The sequence below is a fragment of the Barbus barbus genome (assembly GCF_936440315.1).
Source record: "Barbus barbus genome assembly, chromosome: 31".
In the NCBI taxonomy this organism is placed as follows: domain Eukaryota; kingdom Metazoa; phylum Chordata; class Actinopteri; order Cypriniformes; family Cyprinidae; genus Barbus; species Barbus barbus.
Genome location: NC_136759.1, coordinates 10,482,588 through 10,501,649, shown reverse-complemented (window position 1 = coordinate 10,501,649; position 19,062 = coordinate 10,482,588). Strand labels below are relative to the sequence as shown.

The window sequence follows — 19,062 nt, the reverse complement described above, 5'->3', positions numbered from 1 at the left end:
GGCTTAGCCCGGTCATTAAACGCAGAGGAGAGCCATTTAGGTCTGACAATTGAGCTGAATAGTTTTGACAAGGAGGTGGAGGAATGTCTCTGGGAAAAATTGTTACCCTACGTGATTGTTTTTCTGTGTTTAGCTGAGCCAGAAGTGGCATAAATCATGTTTTTGTTCAACTTTTGTTTACCAAGTATTCTGACAAATATAGCCTTATTGTGAGCTTTTGTGTGAAGGCTCTTCACTGGTGAACAGCAGGACATTATTCTTGGTTCAAGTTGAGGGTGTGGCTTTGACAATTCTCATAGTTGTTTATAGGGCTATGCAATTAATCGAATTCGATTATCATGCGCATCTAGTCAGTAAAACTGGTTTCTTGATTAGTAGTTAATCGCCATTACCTGCTTTCAAATGGAGCGGGAATTACTACACAGAACCGTAGTTCACTGACAGTCTAGGCAATTTCTTGTAAATAATTGAAGGCGATTCGTCTGCGATCTTGTCGGTGAACTACAGCTTTGTGTAGTAATTCCCGCTCCATTTGAAAGCAGGTGATGGCGATTTACTGCCAATCACTGAACCGGCTTTACTGACAAGATGCGCATGATGATCGAATTCGATTTAATTGCACAGCCCTAGTTGTTTATTTGCTTAGAACAAACCTGAGTTCAGCGAATAATATATTCAAATAATAAATTCAAAAATATTTAGGTCCAGAAAGAAAATAATTATTTTTTTCCTGCAAGGATGCATTTATTTTGTCAAAAGTATAGGCATTTATAATGTTTCTATTTCAAATAAATCGGAAGACTAGAGTAATGGCTGCTGAAAATGCAGCTTTGCTATCACAGGAATAAATTATATTAAAATAGAATAGTAGTTTTAAATTGAAATAATATTTCCTAGTATTATAATTAATTTCCTAATATTTGTGATCAAGTAAATTCAGCCTTATTGAGCAAACGATACTTATATGAACTGTACCCCACAACACATTTTCAAGCAGACTCGGGTGAATTCAGAAAACTGAAAAGTTGTAGGCCTTAAAGCACTGTTGATTTCTCTCTTCTGTGTTTTGTTCCCATAGGTGTTGGCCCTACCAGTATGTTAATTACCTACTGTCAACAGAGCCCCACCCCTCTACATTTAAAGTAATCTCTCTAAATGTCACAGGAAAAGCCCATGTCATGTATATTTAGTCTGGGCGTCTGGCATTTGCTCCTCCTTAAGAGTAGAGTACACAGAGCCGCTGTATTCTCGAGAGAGACGGATGAGACCAGATATTAAGGCTTCGCAAACATATGATGCAGCACTTGGAAGGAGCGACGTTAAAGATGGCTACCTTGCTGCAGAACATTTAAGCGTTTAGTTTGGATGCAAGGTTACAAGGTGAAGTTTTTTTATAGAGAAGAAAGGATAGAGAGACTGGTATATCCTGAAAAATCGTCATATCCCTTTAAGGAGTATAGGTTCTGCAACAATTTTCTGTATACTTCAGGCAGTAGTGTATTTAATACTTTTATCAAATCCTCCTCCTCATCCTGATTCCCTCAGAATTGAACTTTCCTCAAGAATGGTCTTTGATTTTAAAACCAACTCTGTGGTTTACATTGCTTTTACCGCAACCGGCACAAAAGCCTCCTTTCAGAACCAGTCAATAACGACAGAAAACTTCATAAAAGCAAGTTATTTCTTTTAAGCCTCTACTATAGCGCTGACCCTCACCAAAGAAACTTTGACAGGATCAATATCTTCACATAGACTACTTCCCACCAGTCTGCCTCTGCAATGTCAAACCGAATTGATCCGAGTTATGTCTAGCCTAACTTGCGGTGGAGTATATTTATTCTCTCCAACACCAACTCACATTTGTGGCCGAGAGCCAAGGATAAGCCACTAGCGATCATTTGGTGCAAACTCGCACTGTGCACAGCCAATAACTATTAGCGAAGTCTTTTAGGTGTGTTTGGGAGTGAAGAAACAGGGCTGGTGGTGAATAGCACACTTTTTGTAGTTCTCAAAAAAGAGGATGGCACAATGTACAGTCTATATACAGTATATATATTGTTTACACGTGATTATAGCGGCCCGCTCCCTCGGGCGTTTGCGGCAATATGGCTGATACATTCGCTTGCGGTGGAAAACATTTTTTCCTTCTGTTTGAAAGCCATCCAGATAATTAGTATCTAGGCTCACACTGTAATAAGCCATTGTGACAGAATAAGAACAATGGGTCTTTGGGCTCTAGCCTGGTAAAGAGGGACACGTGGCGGCCCGCCGCTCAATGCTGGCAGAGAGACAACTCGAGCATGTGTGTTGGGTTGCATCCCACTTTTTCTTAACAGCACGAGCAGGATGCGTTCCATTATTGTAAACGCTGCTGATGGCGTGTTTTTTTGCTTGCTCCCAAACAAGATGCATTTCAGATAATAAAATAGTCAAGGGGAAGCCAGCTCACTCGCCCGAGCATCATCATTAAAAAGTTCTGCCTCAGCAAAGACGGCGAGAGGCGTAAAAAAAAACAGATTGCGGCCTTAGCGTGCTTTTGCAGCATTTCGCTCCACTTTCGAATGACTTCTGCAGTCGCTCAATCATATTCGTGCCATCCTGTCGGTATTAGCACGCAGGAGGCCGAAGCTGCGCGGTGCGGAGGGACTTTAATCCGTGATGTCCTGCCACAACTATCAGCCTGCCATTGTCTCGCGCTGTCATGTCCTTCATGATCGATTAGCCCAGGCTATAAAAGAAGGGTTATCGATCAATGACAGTGGAGAGGTGAGAAAAAGGGAGGGAGAGAGAGATGACAGCCACAGACATGTCCGTCCCCTCAGCGAGGGGAAAAAGAGGGATGAGCCCCAGGGAATGAAGCGAGATTGTGTCTTGTGATGTTTATGCTGTTCATCACTGCAAACTGAAGTTCGCTAGCCAGCTAATCTGTTACATTGCAGCCTGGCGGGGAGGGCTGCGGTTATGTGGTGAAAGAGGAGCCGCTTCCACTTGCGTCTCGCTCGTATGTGTATTTTATGTGTATTTGGCGTGATAGGGAAGCTCTGGGCGGTCTGAGCGGTTTATCACATACCTGGATTTTCTTCTCTCCCCTCAGGTTATCCAAACATTGTAGCAACGTATGGCCGAGGATACACTGGTTTCGCCCCAAGCTACAGCTACCAATTCCCTGGTAAGTTCCATCTTGTTAAACTCTGTATGGTGCTTCTCTCTCCTGCTGCTGTCTGGTAATGGCCTCCCTGCTGACCGGCAAACTCACAAACACCAACACGCACCCATCCCATCCTCTCTCTACAGCCCCATGCTGAAAACTTTGCCGTGGTGCTCTATACTTAAATACACATTGACATGCTCAAAGATTATACATCTTGATGTAGAAAGACACACACACATTGCCTAGTTTGGCCCCCCGCTGAAGCCCCACATCCACATTGCTTGTAGCTTTACAGATAACACCGTCACACAAGATGCTTTAAAAACCTGTGTGAGCTACAAACGAGCCTGTGGGCATCTCGTTTTCTCTCCTTTCACACATATAATTCATACGTTCAACTATACAATACAATTCAGCAGATTGCCAAAATCTTGACTCAGCAGGCATTTAGGCCATCCCGACAAAGACGGGTCTTTTTTGTCTGGGATAAATGTGATGCAGCAAAGCAGCTCTATTATTTCACGGCTCAGTTCTCAGAACTGAGCTTTGATAACCTGATGGTCCAGAACAGAATCAAAACATGCATAGTATATTTTAGTATGTTCTGCTCACTGGATTATCCTGTTCTACTTTAATTGCACCGTATGTATTTCTGATACACGTGTGTTTGTTTTTGCATCTCTACTGAAAAAAACAATGGTCTAAGCCAGTCTGGTTAGAAGGTTTAAGCTGGACTATCTGGTCTAAGCCAGATCAAATAAAATACACATATACACATAGGCACATATATGTACACGCACATATATACACATGTATAAACACATATATGCACATATGTACACGCACATATATACACATATATTTATAAATACATATATGTACATGCACATATAGACATGTAGAAACACATGTACATATGGCTCATTGAATTTATAAACGTGCATATATGTGTGTGTGTGTGTGTGTGGTTGTAGGTTTTCTTTTTGGTGTTTGGCTAAGTGTTATGTTAGAATCAATATTATACTCTTATACTTTTTTTTTTGTTCTGATTTAAATGTTAATTTTTCCAATTTTGTTGTATGCATTTGTCATTTTTATTTAATTTATATATTTTATTTTTAAATGTGTATATATAGTATTTATAAAGTTTTAGCTTTTAGTTTTGGATCTGTTTTAGTTGTTTTAATGCTACAATTGATTGCTTCTGTTGTCCTCATTTGTAAGTCGCGTTGGATAAATGACTAAATGACATATATGTACATACACATGTACAAATACATATATACACATTTATGTATATACACACATGACATATACATATATACGTATACACTGTATACATATATATATATATATATATATATATATATATATATATACGCTTACATACAGTGCCTATAGAAAGTCTTCATACCCCTCCATTTTTTTTCACATTTTATGTTGTTATTATGTTAAACTGCTTTAAATTACTTTTTTTCCCCACAAAAATCTACACCCCACTCACCATAATGACAAAGCAAAAACCGGATTTATCACAACTTTGCAAATATATTAAGAAGGAAACACTGAAAAAATTACATTAAACAAGTCTTCATACCCTTAACTCAAAACTTAGTTAAAGCACTTTAGCAACAATTACAGCCTCAGGTCTTTTTGGGTATGATGCAACAAGTTTTGCACATCTGCATTTGGGTTTTTTTTTGCCATTTTTCTCTTTAGATCATGTCAAACTCTGTCAGGTTGGCTGGGGACCATCAGTGGACAGCCATTTACAGGTTTCTCCAAAGATGTCTGATTGGTTGCCACTAGAGGACGTTCATAGAGTTGTCCCTAAGCCACCCCTGCACTGTATTGGCTGTGTGTGTAGGGTGATTGTCATGTTGGAAGGTGAACTTTCAGCCCAATCTGAGGTTCTGAGCGCTCTGAACCAGGTTTTCATTATGGATATCTCTGTATTTAGCGGCATTCAGCGTTCTGTCTTCTACGATCACTTCCCCAGTCCCTGCCACTGAAAAACACCCCCACTGCATGATGCTGCCACCACCATGCTTCACCGTTGGGATGGTATTCGGCAGGTGATAAGCGGTGTTTGGTTTCCCGGAGACATGAATAAGGAATTGAGGTTCATTGGACCAGAGAATCTTTTTTTTTTTTTTTTCCATAGTCTGAGTTATTTGGGTGTATTTTTGTAAATTCCAGTCATGGTTTCATGTATCTTTACTGAGAAGCTTGAGTTTGGTCACTTTGCCATCAAGCCCAGGTTGGTGGAGTGTTGCAGTGATGTTTGTCCTTCTGTAAGTTTCTCCCATCTCCATATAAGATCATGGAGCTCAACCAGAGTGACCAGCAGCGTCTTGATCACCTCTCTAACCAAGACCCTTTTCCTTTGATTGCTCAGTTTGGCCAGGAGGCTAGATCTAGGAAGAGCCTTGATTGTTTCAAACTTCATCCATTAAGGAATATGGAGGCCAAATGCTCATGTGAACCTTCAACAGAGCAGAATTTTTATTTATTTATTTATTTTATTTTTTTGTAGTCTTCCCCAGATCTGTCTCAACACAATCCTGTCTCTCAGCTCTGCCAGGCCATTTCTTTGACCCTCATGGCTTGGTTTTTGGTCTGACATCCATTTCAGCTGTTAAACTTTATATAGACAGGTGTGTGTGCCTTTCCAAATCATGTCCAATCAACTGAATTTGCCACAGGTTAACTCCAGACGGAGTATAGAAACATCTCAAAGACAATCCAGTGAATCTAGAATGCTCCTGATCTAAATTTCATGTGTCAAAGCAAAGGGTATGAAGACTTGTGCAATGTCATTTTTTTTCAGTGTTTCCTTTTTAATAAATTTGTAAAGTTGTGATAAATCCAGTTTTTGCTTTGTCATTATGGTGAGTGGGGTTTAGATTTATGTGGGAAAAAGTAATTTAAAGCAGTTTAACATAACGCAACATAACAAAATGGGAAAAAAATAAGGGGTAAGAAGTAAGGGGTATGAAGACTTTCTATAGGCACTGTACATGCATGCATACATGACCCTGAACCACAAAACCAGTCATAAGGGTAAATTTTTTGAAATTGAGATTTATACATAATCTGAAAACTGAATAAATAAGCTTTCCATTGATGTATGGTTTGTTAGGATAGGACAGTATTAGGCCGAGATGCCACTATTTGAAAATCTTAAATCTGAGGGTGCAAAAAATCTAAATACTGAGGAAATCGCCTTTAAAGTTGTCCAAATGAAGTCCTTAGCAATGCATAATACTAATCAAAAATTACGTTTTAATATATTTACGGTAAAATTTACAAAAAATCTTCATGGAGCACGATCTGTACTTAATATCCTAATAATTTTTGGCATAAAAGAAAAATCGATAATTCTGACCCAAGCAATGTGTTTTTGGCTATTGCTACAAATATACCCATGCTACTTATGACTGGTTTTGTGGTCCAGGGTCACATGACACGTGTGTGTGTGTGTATATGTATGTGTGTGTATGTGTATATATATATATATATATATATATATATATATATATATATATATATATATATATATATTAGTGCTGTCAAAATTAGCGCGATAATGCAGGCGATGATTTATTTATTTATTTTTTCAGTTTAACGCGTTAAAATTGTTTAACGCAGGGGCGGGGCCAGGGTTGGCCACCCCACTCATAACTGCTGTTTCGGTCTCTTTTTTTCTTGACAAGAAGTGCATTTATTCAGTCGCAGAACGTCTTTGACCACATCAAACCGGAGACATTTCAGACGCGTGATCCACTTCACTTCAGCGGCAGGCGCGAATCAAACAAGTGTGGAAACTGTAGCCTACTGTGCTCACAGCACGTGATCTTCAATTGCATGCACAAAGGCACTCGTGTGCGCCGTAGTCTATATCATTTTACATCAGTTTTAGTGGCGTGGGTGGTAAGGCGTATACATTTTGATGCGATCGACCCGAGTTCGAATCTGCCTTATGCTGAACTTTTTTTCTCCCTTTTCAAATCTCATATCGCATTGGAAAGGCATTTATTTTCAATAAAAATGAAGGAAATAATCAAAAAGTTGAAAATAAAGTATCGGTTAGGGTAGGTGCAGGGAGGGCTTTATTGACCCAATAAGGTGGCATCCATTTAATAATTTGAATTAAAACTATAATTTACACTCAATACGTTATTATTGCATACTGTTTTATAATGTACTACAATACTGAGGTGCAGATAATTGCCACTATTTGTAATAAGTAGAATATAAATAGCAGAAACTCTTGCTATTTTAACATAGTGTAAATAGAAACAGTAAAACAAATATGTAAAATACGTGTGCTGTAGAACCTAAGCTCAATATAAATTTGTCCACCCACTACACCAGGTCTGCCTAAAAGTAATGTGTGTATATTTACTTTTAGGCAGACCTGATTTAGTGGGTGGACAAATCCATGCTGTTTTATTGTCTTTTTTCAGCAAGCACAGCACTTGTCCATGTAGATATATCTGCGGTTTGATGCTTGGCATTAATGTAAAAATTATGCATGGAATAATTCTAGAATTATAGGAACTTCACATGAATATGTTCTTCAAAAACAGCTCTTGACAATCTCAAAATTCCATTGTGTTCATGCAATTGATCTTCAGCTGTACGTATGTAGATGTGTATGTAGCCTCCCTCATCTCCGTGCAATCAGAGTATCTTCAAGAGGGGTTGCAACCTTATTTATGTGCATAAATTTTTCATGTTTGTCAGTCGCTCAGAGGCCCTCACTGGCGATGAAATTCTTCTGTTGACATGGCTGTTAAGCGTAAAGGTGGCTGTTTGTCGCATTGAGAACACTTAGCCGTCTTCCCCTTTGATGCCAGCGCACAAATAAACCTCAAACAATCCATACAGGCATCCCAAACTAACCGTCTAGAGCAGACAGAATATTCCAGTGGCGACTTGGATAAATAAACGAAGCGAGGTGGGGTGAGGGAACGAGAGTAATAGATAATGAGGAAGTGTAAATTGGCAGGCGCTTGAGGTAGAGCTGCTGTGACTAAGCCCGGTTAGGGGGATTAAAACATCATTGTGGGCTCACTCTCTTCAACGAGAAGTCTTCGCCCAGTGCCGTGTTTGCAACAGTTCTGAGTCTAACAACATAGCAAGTCACCTCAGATATATATGTGTAGGCCTATATCTAAACGCTAAACTCCCACCTGATGTTAAAAATAACCGGACGAATAAACACATGCAGGTCCGCCCATGCCAAAAGCCTCATAACGCTAGCTGAAAAGCAATAGAGTGTATCGAATGCATTTTTAGTGATATTGACCCTGGATATAGAGCTGAAGGTCTTGCTGGTATATGACTCACTGGAAAATAGACTGCAAACCGCTCGACTTAAACTGCAGTTCTAGTGCAAAAAGGGCCTTTTTTTCTCCGCTCATTTAATCCTTTGGCTTTTCTTGTAAAATGATCTGCCCAGTGCCACTCCAAAAGGGTCCCCTCTCTCTTCCATTTCACATGTTGTCAATGACCTTGGTGTTGAACATATAGGGTGAAAAAGCTTTTTTTTCCAGACTGCCCGTAGCACCTGGGATTTACTATAAGCTCGGCTGCAGCGAAGGTTAAAAATTGACTGTTGAAAAGAGAGAAGGTAATTTTTTCAAGGCACTTCTTGTAATCCGCACAGGTGACTGGATTTGTAACCGGTCGCAGGGGATGGCATGTGCGTGTTTTCTCAGAGTCCGTGCATGTATGCAAGTTACTGTGTAGATTTTTAATGAAAACAAGAACTATAAATTGCTTATCAATGGCACAAAGCCGTATCGTGTGCATATGATCGATATACAGTGTTTGTACCTTTCTAGTCCTCCTTGGGGGAACAGCTTTGATCACGGATGGATTTAGTGTTTTCTTTGCCCCAAAGACATACAGGCTAAAACAACCAATGGCACTATGGCAGACTTTCTGAACAAGTGTTGCTGCTATTGCCATTTTCATACTAACATGTCCTCTGGTAGATAAGATAAGAAACAGCTGACAGGATCAGGCCACCTTCACTGTTATCTCCCCCTTCACCAGGACACACACGCACACACATTGTTCCTCTCATTTTTATGAGACCGAGAAGGGTGTTTCAGAGGCTATAAATCCACGAGAAACACATCTAAAGCTCGGTGTCTCTCCAGCAAGCCTGTGGATCCATCAGGCTTTCCCCAAGCTGTGAGAGAGAAGATCTTCTCATTTAGGCATACGTCTGTTGATTAAGGCTGCATTGATCCAGAGGAGCGCAAGTAGAGGTGGTCTTACAAAAGATAATTTTACAGTGTGGCCCTGTTGTTGTTTTGCGTTTTATTTCCTCCATTTGATATCGCCCCACGTTGGGCGCCGACCGCTTCTGGTTTTCCAAGCAGCGAATCGTCTCTCCTCATCTGTGTTCTGCCGTGATTTCTGGCCTTTGATGTGGCTGGTGCTGATGAAAGCTGAAGGATGTTCCAGCGTCAAGGTCGCCGTCCCTCTCGGCCCAGTCTGAACGAACAGCGTGTTAGAACACTATCCTTTAGCTCTCATTCCTCCATTTATCCATCTGTTCTCCTCAGGAGGAAGAACAGGGAGAGCTGGAATTGATGCTTCACTTTTGATTAGGGCCCTATCAGTTATGCAAACACGGAGGCTGTGAGGCACGGGGACCCTCTCCATTCTCCACGGCACAGCCCTCTGCTGGCCCTGTCGTACAGATATCACGACCGGGCTCGCAGGATATTGAAGTGCAAACAAATAAAGATGCCGCTTTGGCTGGCCAGAGACGCCCTTTGTGTGGGAGGCGAGGGAGACGGAGAGGGAGATGAAATTGGGAGATGACAGAAAGACGACGCGAGTGGCACTTGCTGAGGGAAGGTATGATATGAGCCCTGTTGAGCTTGGCAGCACCTACAGACTTAAGGAAAGCAGCATAATTTCTTCTCTTTGACCCATTGTGAAGAGAGGATCATAAAAAGAGGAGAAAAAGTGAGAGAGAGAGAGAGAGAGAGAGAGAGAGAGCAGATGAATAGTCAACAGTGAAGTCTCCTGCAGCTGCGCTACCCCATTCAGCTCTTCACCCAAATTAGCTCTAATTGAAAAGGCTGCTTATTAACTCAGTAGGCACGAGACAAACACATTCACCACGTTACATGCTCAAAACGGGGACCGCTGAGCTGGACACACACACGCTTCTTAAAAACGTATCCCGCCGCTTCATTTAGGGCTAATTCTTGACTGACGTGGGCTGCAGCAGGCAGATGTTGTGTGTGTTTACGGAGTGCACGGTGGCAGAGGTCATTTTGGAGGTCGTCTCGTAGCAATAGATTAGACAGCCTGTCTGATGCGCCCTGCCTGCGGTAATCACGCTGATGACTCATCTGCTGTTCCCCACAGTCGGGCTGAATCCCTGTCATATCCAGCTCTGCACTGCAGAGGCGGTTTAACCAGTACGGGTTTAATTATCAGCTTGTATCAGATCCACAACTCAGACACTGCTCTGAATGGAGCAGCAGCTTTTGCATTTAGGGAGGCGCTGCAAAATGTCACATGACAGCGCAATCACAGCATATTTGATGTTTAATATACAGTTTAGTGAAGAGGGAACCGGTCAGATTTCACTGTGGACAGGCAATTTCACTACTCGGTGTCCTGTAGCTCATTTTTTGACATGGTTAATTAAGAGATTATAAAGCAAAAGATGATCAAGCTACAGATGCAGATTTACAGATCCGGTGTTTTTGTTCTGACTTAATCTGTGAAGCTACATTTTGTCATTTGTTTAGTTTCTATTTCTTGGGTGTCTAAAATCCAGCTTTACACAGCAAGTTTTATTTTATTTTATTTTGCATTCTGTTTTTTATTTATTTTTATTTTATTTTTGTTTCATTACATGGTATTGTTTTATTTTGGATATTTCATGGCATTTATTTTTTATTTTATTTATCAATACGTTATTTTATATACTTATTTTATGTTGTTATATATTGTGATTTTTTTATTTTTAATTTTTTTTATCTGTTATTTAGCATATTTTATTTTCTTTTTCTTTTTTTGTTACGTTTTGTTAGTTTTTTATTTTATCTTTTTCATAATGAATAAATATAAATATATATGAATATATATATTATTAGTCATGCAGAATTTTCACTCTGAGTATGCAAGTTATTTGCAGGAAACGCCAGTCGAACTTTGCTTTCTAGATAATTTTCATAAACTTTATAAAACATTTAGATTACATTTTGAAAGTATCTGAAGAATGGAAGAATAATTCAAAATCTAATTGTCAGTTCTTGGCATGCCTGCTTCAGCTAATAGCCACTTTCTGACATGTCAGCTGGGGCCACTTCTAGCTGTCTCTCATTCCTCTGGCCAGATCATTTCTGCACTTTAGCACTGCTCTTATGCTGCCTTACGAGCACAAGTGAATTCAGAAATCTGCAGCACAACATTAAAAATGTATATGGTTAGATGTACATTACTACACAATTAGATTAGCATCAGCCCCCTGCCATTTCTGCCTGTCATACAACCACAGATCAACCCCCTCTCTCACACTCATCAATGAGACATCCAGTGCCCTCAGATGAGCTTCTTAAAGAATCTGACCTGATGAGAGGGTGACTTTGCCTGCCCCTGCTGGATTAATCCCTGTGCCCAAATAGTATTTGTCTGGCCAGTAATTGCCCTCATCAAGGAGGCGGCAGACTGCAAAGTAGGGCGTCATGCAGCCGGTAGAGGAGACCTGTCCCTGGGCTGCAGTCTCATTATATGTGCTCATGCTGATGGCAGTGATTGGACCTGAATCCAGGGGGCCGGGAAGCCATGGGGGAGGCAGACTGGTTTGCTCTAGTCGTATGAGGTCTCACTGATGTCTCGGCAGGTTCTGACATTAGCAGGCCGACCAGATTCGGATCTTTCAAATCCCAGATGTCGTGATCTTCAGCGGAGTGACAAAGTTCACCTCTCGTGCATTGTTCACCCTTTTGATCTTCCTTTCTCATCTGGAGTTGAACTTTAGATCCTGAATTAAGATCCTGTTTGCCGAGCACATGGCATTACACATTTCTGTATTTAACTAATGGGCTGGTTTCCTCACTGGACATACATCAATATGACATTTAGAGCGGTGACTATGCCCTATACATTCCCTGTTGTATTCTTAAGCGATAACTTGTGTTTTCTTAGCTAAAGCCGTACCAGTAATATTTATGCAGCAGTGTCAGCCTGTTCCTTTACTCTATTTGTTCTGTGCACCAGAGCTGATATATATTTTTCTTTGCTGCTCATTACCGTTTTAAAAATGTCTCTCTTTTGAGTGGTTGTTGGTTTTATTGCCTCGTGTATAGTGGCGTCTTCTCTGAACTGCCTCCCCTGGCGCAGCTTCTTCCCCTGGGTACAGTTACATTCGTCTTCCTCCAACCCCTCCATCCCCCATTTTCCTGCTCAGAGCGCTGTGCTTTGTGTAGATTAAGCATAATATGTAAGCCAGGTAAGATGACTCCTTGTATGCAAAATTTGAATAACTGGCCTAGCTTGTAAGGAAGATACTCACTTAGCTTTTGTTATGTATCCTTTGCTGATTTCACGTGATTTGACATCTTTTGTGATGCATAGTACCCAGCCGTACTGCTGTTTTGTGATGCTATTCAGAAAGCCCTCCTGGCCTATTTTATACAGGCCTGAGATGATGGATGTACTAGAGAAATCTGGTCATGCCTTCTGCCTTCAGAAATTGCTCTATAAGATGCACTATTAGTCAGACACAGCTTCACACCTTGTATGTGATGCTCCCTGTGGCCGTTCATATATTCCAGTGTTTTTCATTTTAATGTGCTTCTCAGATCAATGAAAACATTGCTTGTGTATTTAACCTCTGTTCATGAGTGAACCATAGTACATTTTCACAACCACCGGAGTGCATAGAAAAATAATCATTATTCTACAAGTTTTTTTAATAAACTTACTTTCCTATGTACAAGATGCCTTTTGTCATGTTATCAGTGCCGTATTATATTACACTCACAATGGATTTTGGGGTTTTCTAGCTGGTGTTCTCTGTTTCTAAGCAGTTGCAGGATTGGTCTGTGTGGTTGATAGGGGGTTCTGAGTGCTTATTTTTATACATCAACCTTCGGAAAAAAAAGTAATAGTTTTGTACAAAAACCATGGCATGATTTAAGGTATCGTGCATGTCCTTAAAGTGTTCAAATCGGCGTTTGTTTCAGCACTCCTGGATGACAGCAGTGTAATTGTTCTGTAGCCGCATTGAATGTGGTAAACGATGGCTTCTGCCACTCTTGTCTCGTCGAAAGCTAAATTCACACCTCTCCGCCACTAGCGGCCGAACCCCTGCAGCCGGCATTGACCCACGATTCTCACACCTGTAATTCCCAAAGCCACAGACACCAGAGTTGCGGCACATCTCGTGTCTCCTTCACCGTCAGCACCCTCATTAGCCATAGATGTGAGCAGGAGAGCGTAATACGGAGGAGTTCTCTGCTGGTGAACGCCACTCGGGCTTGTGCATTTGGAAGCCTCATTGCCCAAGTTCCTGGCAGTCTTTGATAGCTCTGCAGAAAGGCTCTTTTGAAAGTAATACAAGTCAAGGGCTTCTACTAGAGAAGCATGACTCGCCTCTCGTTTGCCGGATGAAAAGATGGTTTGCGAGATTGCTCTTTTCTTTTATCCACCTTTTTTTCATAAGATGCTCATTTTAGCACACTCATTTCTAATTCATTTCTCTCTTGAATGTCTTTTATAATGGCTACATCAACTAATAGCTCTTTTTGAGTGCGGTTGAAAAGCAAGGGCACGGGTTCCTGTTCTTTGATCCATTTTCATCAGGGGTTTAAATGATGATCTGATACATTCAATATCAAATTCATCAGATGTATTGCCATTTCTGTTTTAATGTTAGCAGCCCCACTAATCTCATTTAATGGCCATTACGACTTAAAATCATGATCGACCGTGTCTAATTATTTAATGTCTATGACTCACAGATTCAGCAAAGAAAACAAACGATGCACGGTCCAAACTGGAGTGTCTCCAGAGGACTGCTGGCAAGAACAAACAGGCATTAGCGATCGTAAAATAAAAATTGCGCATTCATAAAATGTACAGAGAAGACTTCAGGAGGCAGAGAAGTGAGGGGGACAGCAGGAGGAAATAGCGTGGGAGAGAGAGAGGGGACGAGTGAGGACGGCATCTCCTCCGGGGTGGAACAGATGTGTCCTTGTCCCTCCTCCAGGCCAGTCCGGCCCAGCCGAGCACGGCCACTGACAGAGCAAACAGGCTGGAAAAATGGGTAAAAGTGGAAAGCTAAATATTGGCGTTATGTCCTCGGTAATAGAGAGGCCATGAAATTGATTTGATTCTGCCAAGCTGTTCCTAGGGGATAACACTCACCCCTCCACCCCAAGCTCCCCCTCCCTCGCCCGCCGACCCTCTTCAGGAACAAAGCGCCGGAGAGATATGTGAATTAACCTTCTTAATTTGCGGTTTCTGAGTAGGTAATTTGTTGCCAGAACTTTCTAGATCTCTAGCACACAGGCATCCGCATATAATATTGACATCAGCTGAATGAATGTGGGATGGAGAGGTACCCACTCAGGACAAAAAAAAGAAAAGTTCAGCAGCACCACAATTAACGGCAGTATTGACAGGACGCAGCGGGGTGCATGTTTAACATTGTCTGAGAGATGTTTTACTCGTGTCAAGAGCCAGTTTTATTCTGAAGAGGCTGATAAGTGGGACTAAAACTAATATTTACAGGAAGTGAATTGCAGCCTCTCAGATGAGACCAAAAGACTCTCAGTTTGATGTTGTGGAATTAACTAAGAGGATAGTTCAGCTAAAATTTAAACAATTCTGACATTTACTCGCCCTCCTGTCATCCCAAATCTGTGTAACGTACTCTCTTCTGTGGAACGTAGAAAGAAGATATTTTGAATGCAGTGGGATCCGAACAACTTGAGGAAGAATAAACTATTTTGGAGTGAACTATTCTTTTAAGTCACATTTCACTCTAAAAAGTAATTCATTAATCATTATTAGCCTGAAAAGCATTGATCAGAAATAGTTTTTGATTACAATAATAATACTGATGAATTTACTTGGCTTGCGCTGTGATTGTGCGTCTTATTAGAGGATTGTGTTATTTAGCAACATGCTAACATAAGAGTCTCTTATGCACAGAGCTGCTTGTGTGCTGCATGGAATTGCTGCTTATGTAGAAATTAAATGTGCCATTTTATTTCTTTTTTATTTATTTGTTTTTTTTTAATTAGTAACTTTTCATGTAAAGTTTTTTTTTTTTTTTTTTTTGTGAAGCATTTGTTTTGGCTGTGGATAACCGGTGCATAACTTGTTTGAAATATATTATAGATATTTAGTGTGATTTATAGTATGAAAAAAAATGTATTTACACTGCCATTCAAAAATGTTGGGTCAGTAATATATACAATATAATAATAATTATTATTATTGTTATATATTTATTTAATTATTACTTTTATTTAGCAAGGATGCATTAACTGATCTTTATAAATGCTGTTGTTTTGAACTTTATTTTTGTCAAAAAATCATAAAATAGTTCAATTGTAAAAATGTCAAATTACCTTTTTTTTCTGATCAAATACCTGAAGAGACTTCCCTTTAAATCCATAAAAAACCCTTGCAAACCCTAGACATTTGAACTGTTGTGTATTTTCCAAAAAGACTCATTACAAGATGTGCATTAATTGTACTATATTACTCTCAACACTGTTTGTAAGTGATGTAAAGCTCCACATATTTTCACACATATGCATCTGTCTTTGCATCGTGATTGTCAGGTTGTCTCATACATGCAACATATCCAGGGTTTCTGCATGTTCTTTCAGAAATGCTGTGAAATGCACGTTGTCAAAGGCGACGGTGACGCTCTTAACTGGAAGCAACGGTTTCATTTCAATTAAGAATCGTCAATCGACAGGCACTAGAAAATGCATTGTTTGCTGAAATATTTAACACTTGCTGCTATATAGGCTGTACTTTCATTCATCTGGATGTTAAGTACTCATTCCCATTGTTCAATGCTACAGCTAATCTTGTCCTAAAGACTTCTTTTTGATTAGGCATTAGCAACACATGAAAGGTTATTAAGACCACTAATACGAGGTTTTGGAGGGTGTCTGTGCTGAAGAATAGGAGGGAACCCGTAAGAGACAGGGCTAATTACCATCCATCCTTCTATGTGAACCCAACCATCTGCCAGTGTCACCCACTTATTGTCTATTGGCTTTCAATCATGAACGGACCGCTGCAGCCAAAGATGTGTGTTTTAATTAGAGAGCTGCTCTATAATTATATTTATATTATAATAATGACTTTGACAAAGCGTTTGAGTGGATGTCCTTCATTGTTCACTAAAATGATAATATTTAATTATGATGTTTGAACACTGCAGATTTGAGCAAGCTGAGTGGTTCTCTGTCTCTTTGACATGCACACGTGGGCACACCACCACACACACACTTGTGTGCTCTCGCGTTCTAGCTCTCTTTTCAAACACACACAAATACAGAAGACACAAGTTCTTACTGTGTACGGTAGTTCCATAGCACTCATTTACTTTATTCTAAAACCCAGAGAGCTGCTTTCTTGGGCAACATAAGCCTTAAAGTAGTAGTTCAAACAAAAAAGGAAATTGTCAAGTTTTATATTTAAGAAGATAGTTTTATTTTTATTTAATTTTTTGGTTAGTTTTTTTGTTTGTGTGTTTTTCCCGCTCCATAGAGTGAAGTCAGTAGGCTTAAATGTTGACAGATATTTTTAATTCTATGGGCAAAACAATTGAAATATTCTTCAAAATATCTTGTTTTGCGTTCCACAGATGAAATACAGCTTTTCAACTATGTGAGGATAGAATATTAATTTTCCATCTTTTTAAAATGCAGCCTCCTAAGATACTTTGCTTTTTCCCAAATTCTAAAAAATAGCTTGTTTTAATCAATATTCTTTCAGTTCGATTATTTTACTCGTTATTCCTGTCATGATTTACTATTTGCGCCATTAGTTTAGCAACATGCTAACATCAAACTCTATTGGAATCAATTGCGAATTGCTTTTGGTGTTGCTAATTGAGTTTCTGCCTATGTAGAGGGTTCCAAATCAGTCAGTTATGAGTTACCATGATGATTTGAATGCAGCCTCAGAAGGCAGCTCGCTATTTAGGCAATGAGGCAGCTCACTAGGCTTTGGAACAGAGCTATTGTTGTTAGTGGAAGGTAGTCATGCATAAAACCATTAAGCCAATGTCTTGTAAACATGAATCTTGGACTCTGCAGTCAGTGTATTCACCTACAGTCGGTTTACTCTTTTGCACACGTGCATCACGTCCCCTCCGTCATTGCTGTGCCATACCTGTTCCCTTCCCCTGTGTAACGCATACTTAAAATGAATTAAAGGGCACTTGGAAGCGAGCAATTAATCCCTGATGCCTAATCTCGTAATAACACCATAAAGAGCCACTAAACCGGGAAGGAGATGAAGACACTTTCATCCAGCCCTGCTCACAAATCACGGCCTCCTTGCAGCACCCAGAGCCGGTGTGGCTGTAGCATCAGTTCACACTGCCTGGAGACCAAATTATCCTCCTGATTGATTGAGTTTCAAGGCATAAACCGAAGGACGATTCGCCTGCTCGGCTTTACGACTCTCAGTCTCTGTCTCGCTCCCTCGTTCTCCCGCCCAAACATGAGCAGCAGCGCAGAGATAAGTGACTTAAGTGGACTACAAAGTGTAGGAAGCGTGGAGCCATTTCCATATCGCCTTTGTGCTGCCGATGCCGGTCATGGTTGGAGTTAACCCTATAGTGTTGCGCTGGATCATCTTTCTGGCTCTTGCTGGATTTCTCTCTGCCTTTATGGAATTCGAGCTGCGGTTTCTGACTCGCCCCCTGGTCTCGTGTCTCTTTTCAGCTCGTTATACTGTGAATTTGTGAGGTGTTATGGAAGATGGAGCTGCATGTGTAGAAAATTCTCATTTGCTTGATGAAGTGTTTGGTTTGTTGTAATGCTCAAGACAAAATAAAACTAAAATGACAAATTTGAGTGAAAATACACAGGCAAATGGACACTGTAGAGTAAATGGCAATAAAAACACAATTTTTTTTTGCCTTGGAATACTTAATTTCATCGAAAGATCACATTTTTCTAAAATGTGTGTGGGTGTATATAATATTATTATTATTATTATTATTTATTTATTTATTGTAATTAATCCGTAGTTAAATTACTGGTGAAACCTTTGGACTTGGTAAGATTTTTTTAATGACTTTAGACTAGTCTTAAAAATTTAGTCATCTAATTTTTTTCCTCAAGACTGGTCATTACTTTTTAAATTCAGTCATGTAAAGGTAGATTGGTCTTAATTGTGTTGGAAAAATAAGACAGTCTTAACATGGTGGCTAAGTTCATGCAACTGACCACTGTTTGTTTCAATAAGTTGTGTATAGTATTTTCTTTAGTCTTATCGTGTCTAAATACTATGTCTAAAAAGGGTAATATTTTATGTACTTAAGGTCAGAGATATGGGAACGGTGACGAGAGAGAGGGGAAACATTTTACATTTTAGGTCAGCACTGCTGTCTAAACAGTCAATATTGTCTTTATAGCTTGCATAGCACTTCATCTTTTATAACATGGGATTCTGACCAAATATATTCAACCCTGATTTTTGTTAAATGTTGCAACAAGATGTTAATTAAAAAAAAAAATTTGGGGGGTGAAAATGTACAGTTTTGCGCATATAATCTCCGCAGTGTTCTCACCTTATTCCCCCTTTACTGTTTGCATCTCTGTATATACGAATGCATTAAAGAATACCTTTGCATAGACAGGTATCAAGTAAAGCTTTAATGA

The 19,062-nt window shown here is 39.9% G+C and overlaps 1 protein-coding gene across 17 annotated transcripts in view; it reads left to right on the top strand.

Moving 5' to 3' along the window:
- msi2b (musashi RNA-binding protein 2b) overlaps positions 1 to 19,062 on the top strand; it is a 250,536-nt gene that overhangs the window by 205,458 nt on the left and 26,016 nt on the right. For all 17 annotated transcript variants that reach the window (XM_079387961.1, XM_079387957.1, XM_079387966.1 and 14 more), the window contains exon 10: positions 3,095 to 3,169. In XM_079387961.1, coding sequence (XP_079244087.1) covers positions 3,095 to 3,169 — 75 coding nt within the window. The remainder of the gene's footprint in view (positions 1 to 3,094; positions 3,170 to 19,062) is intronic.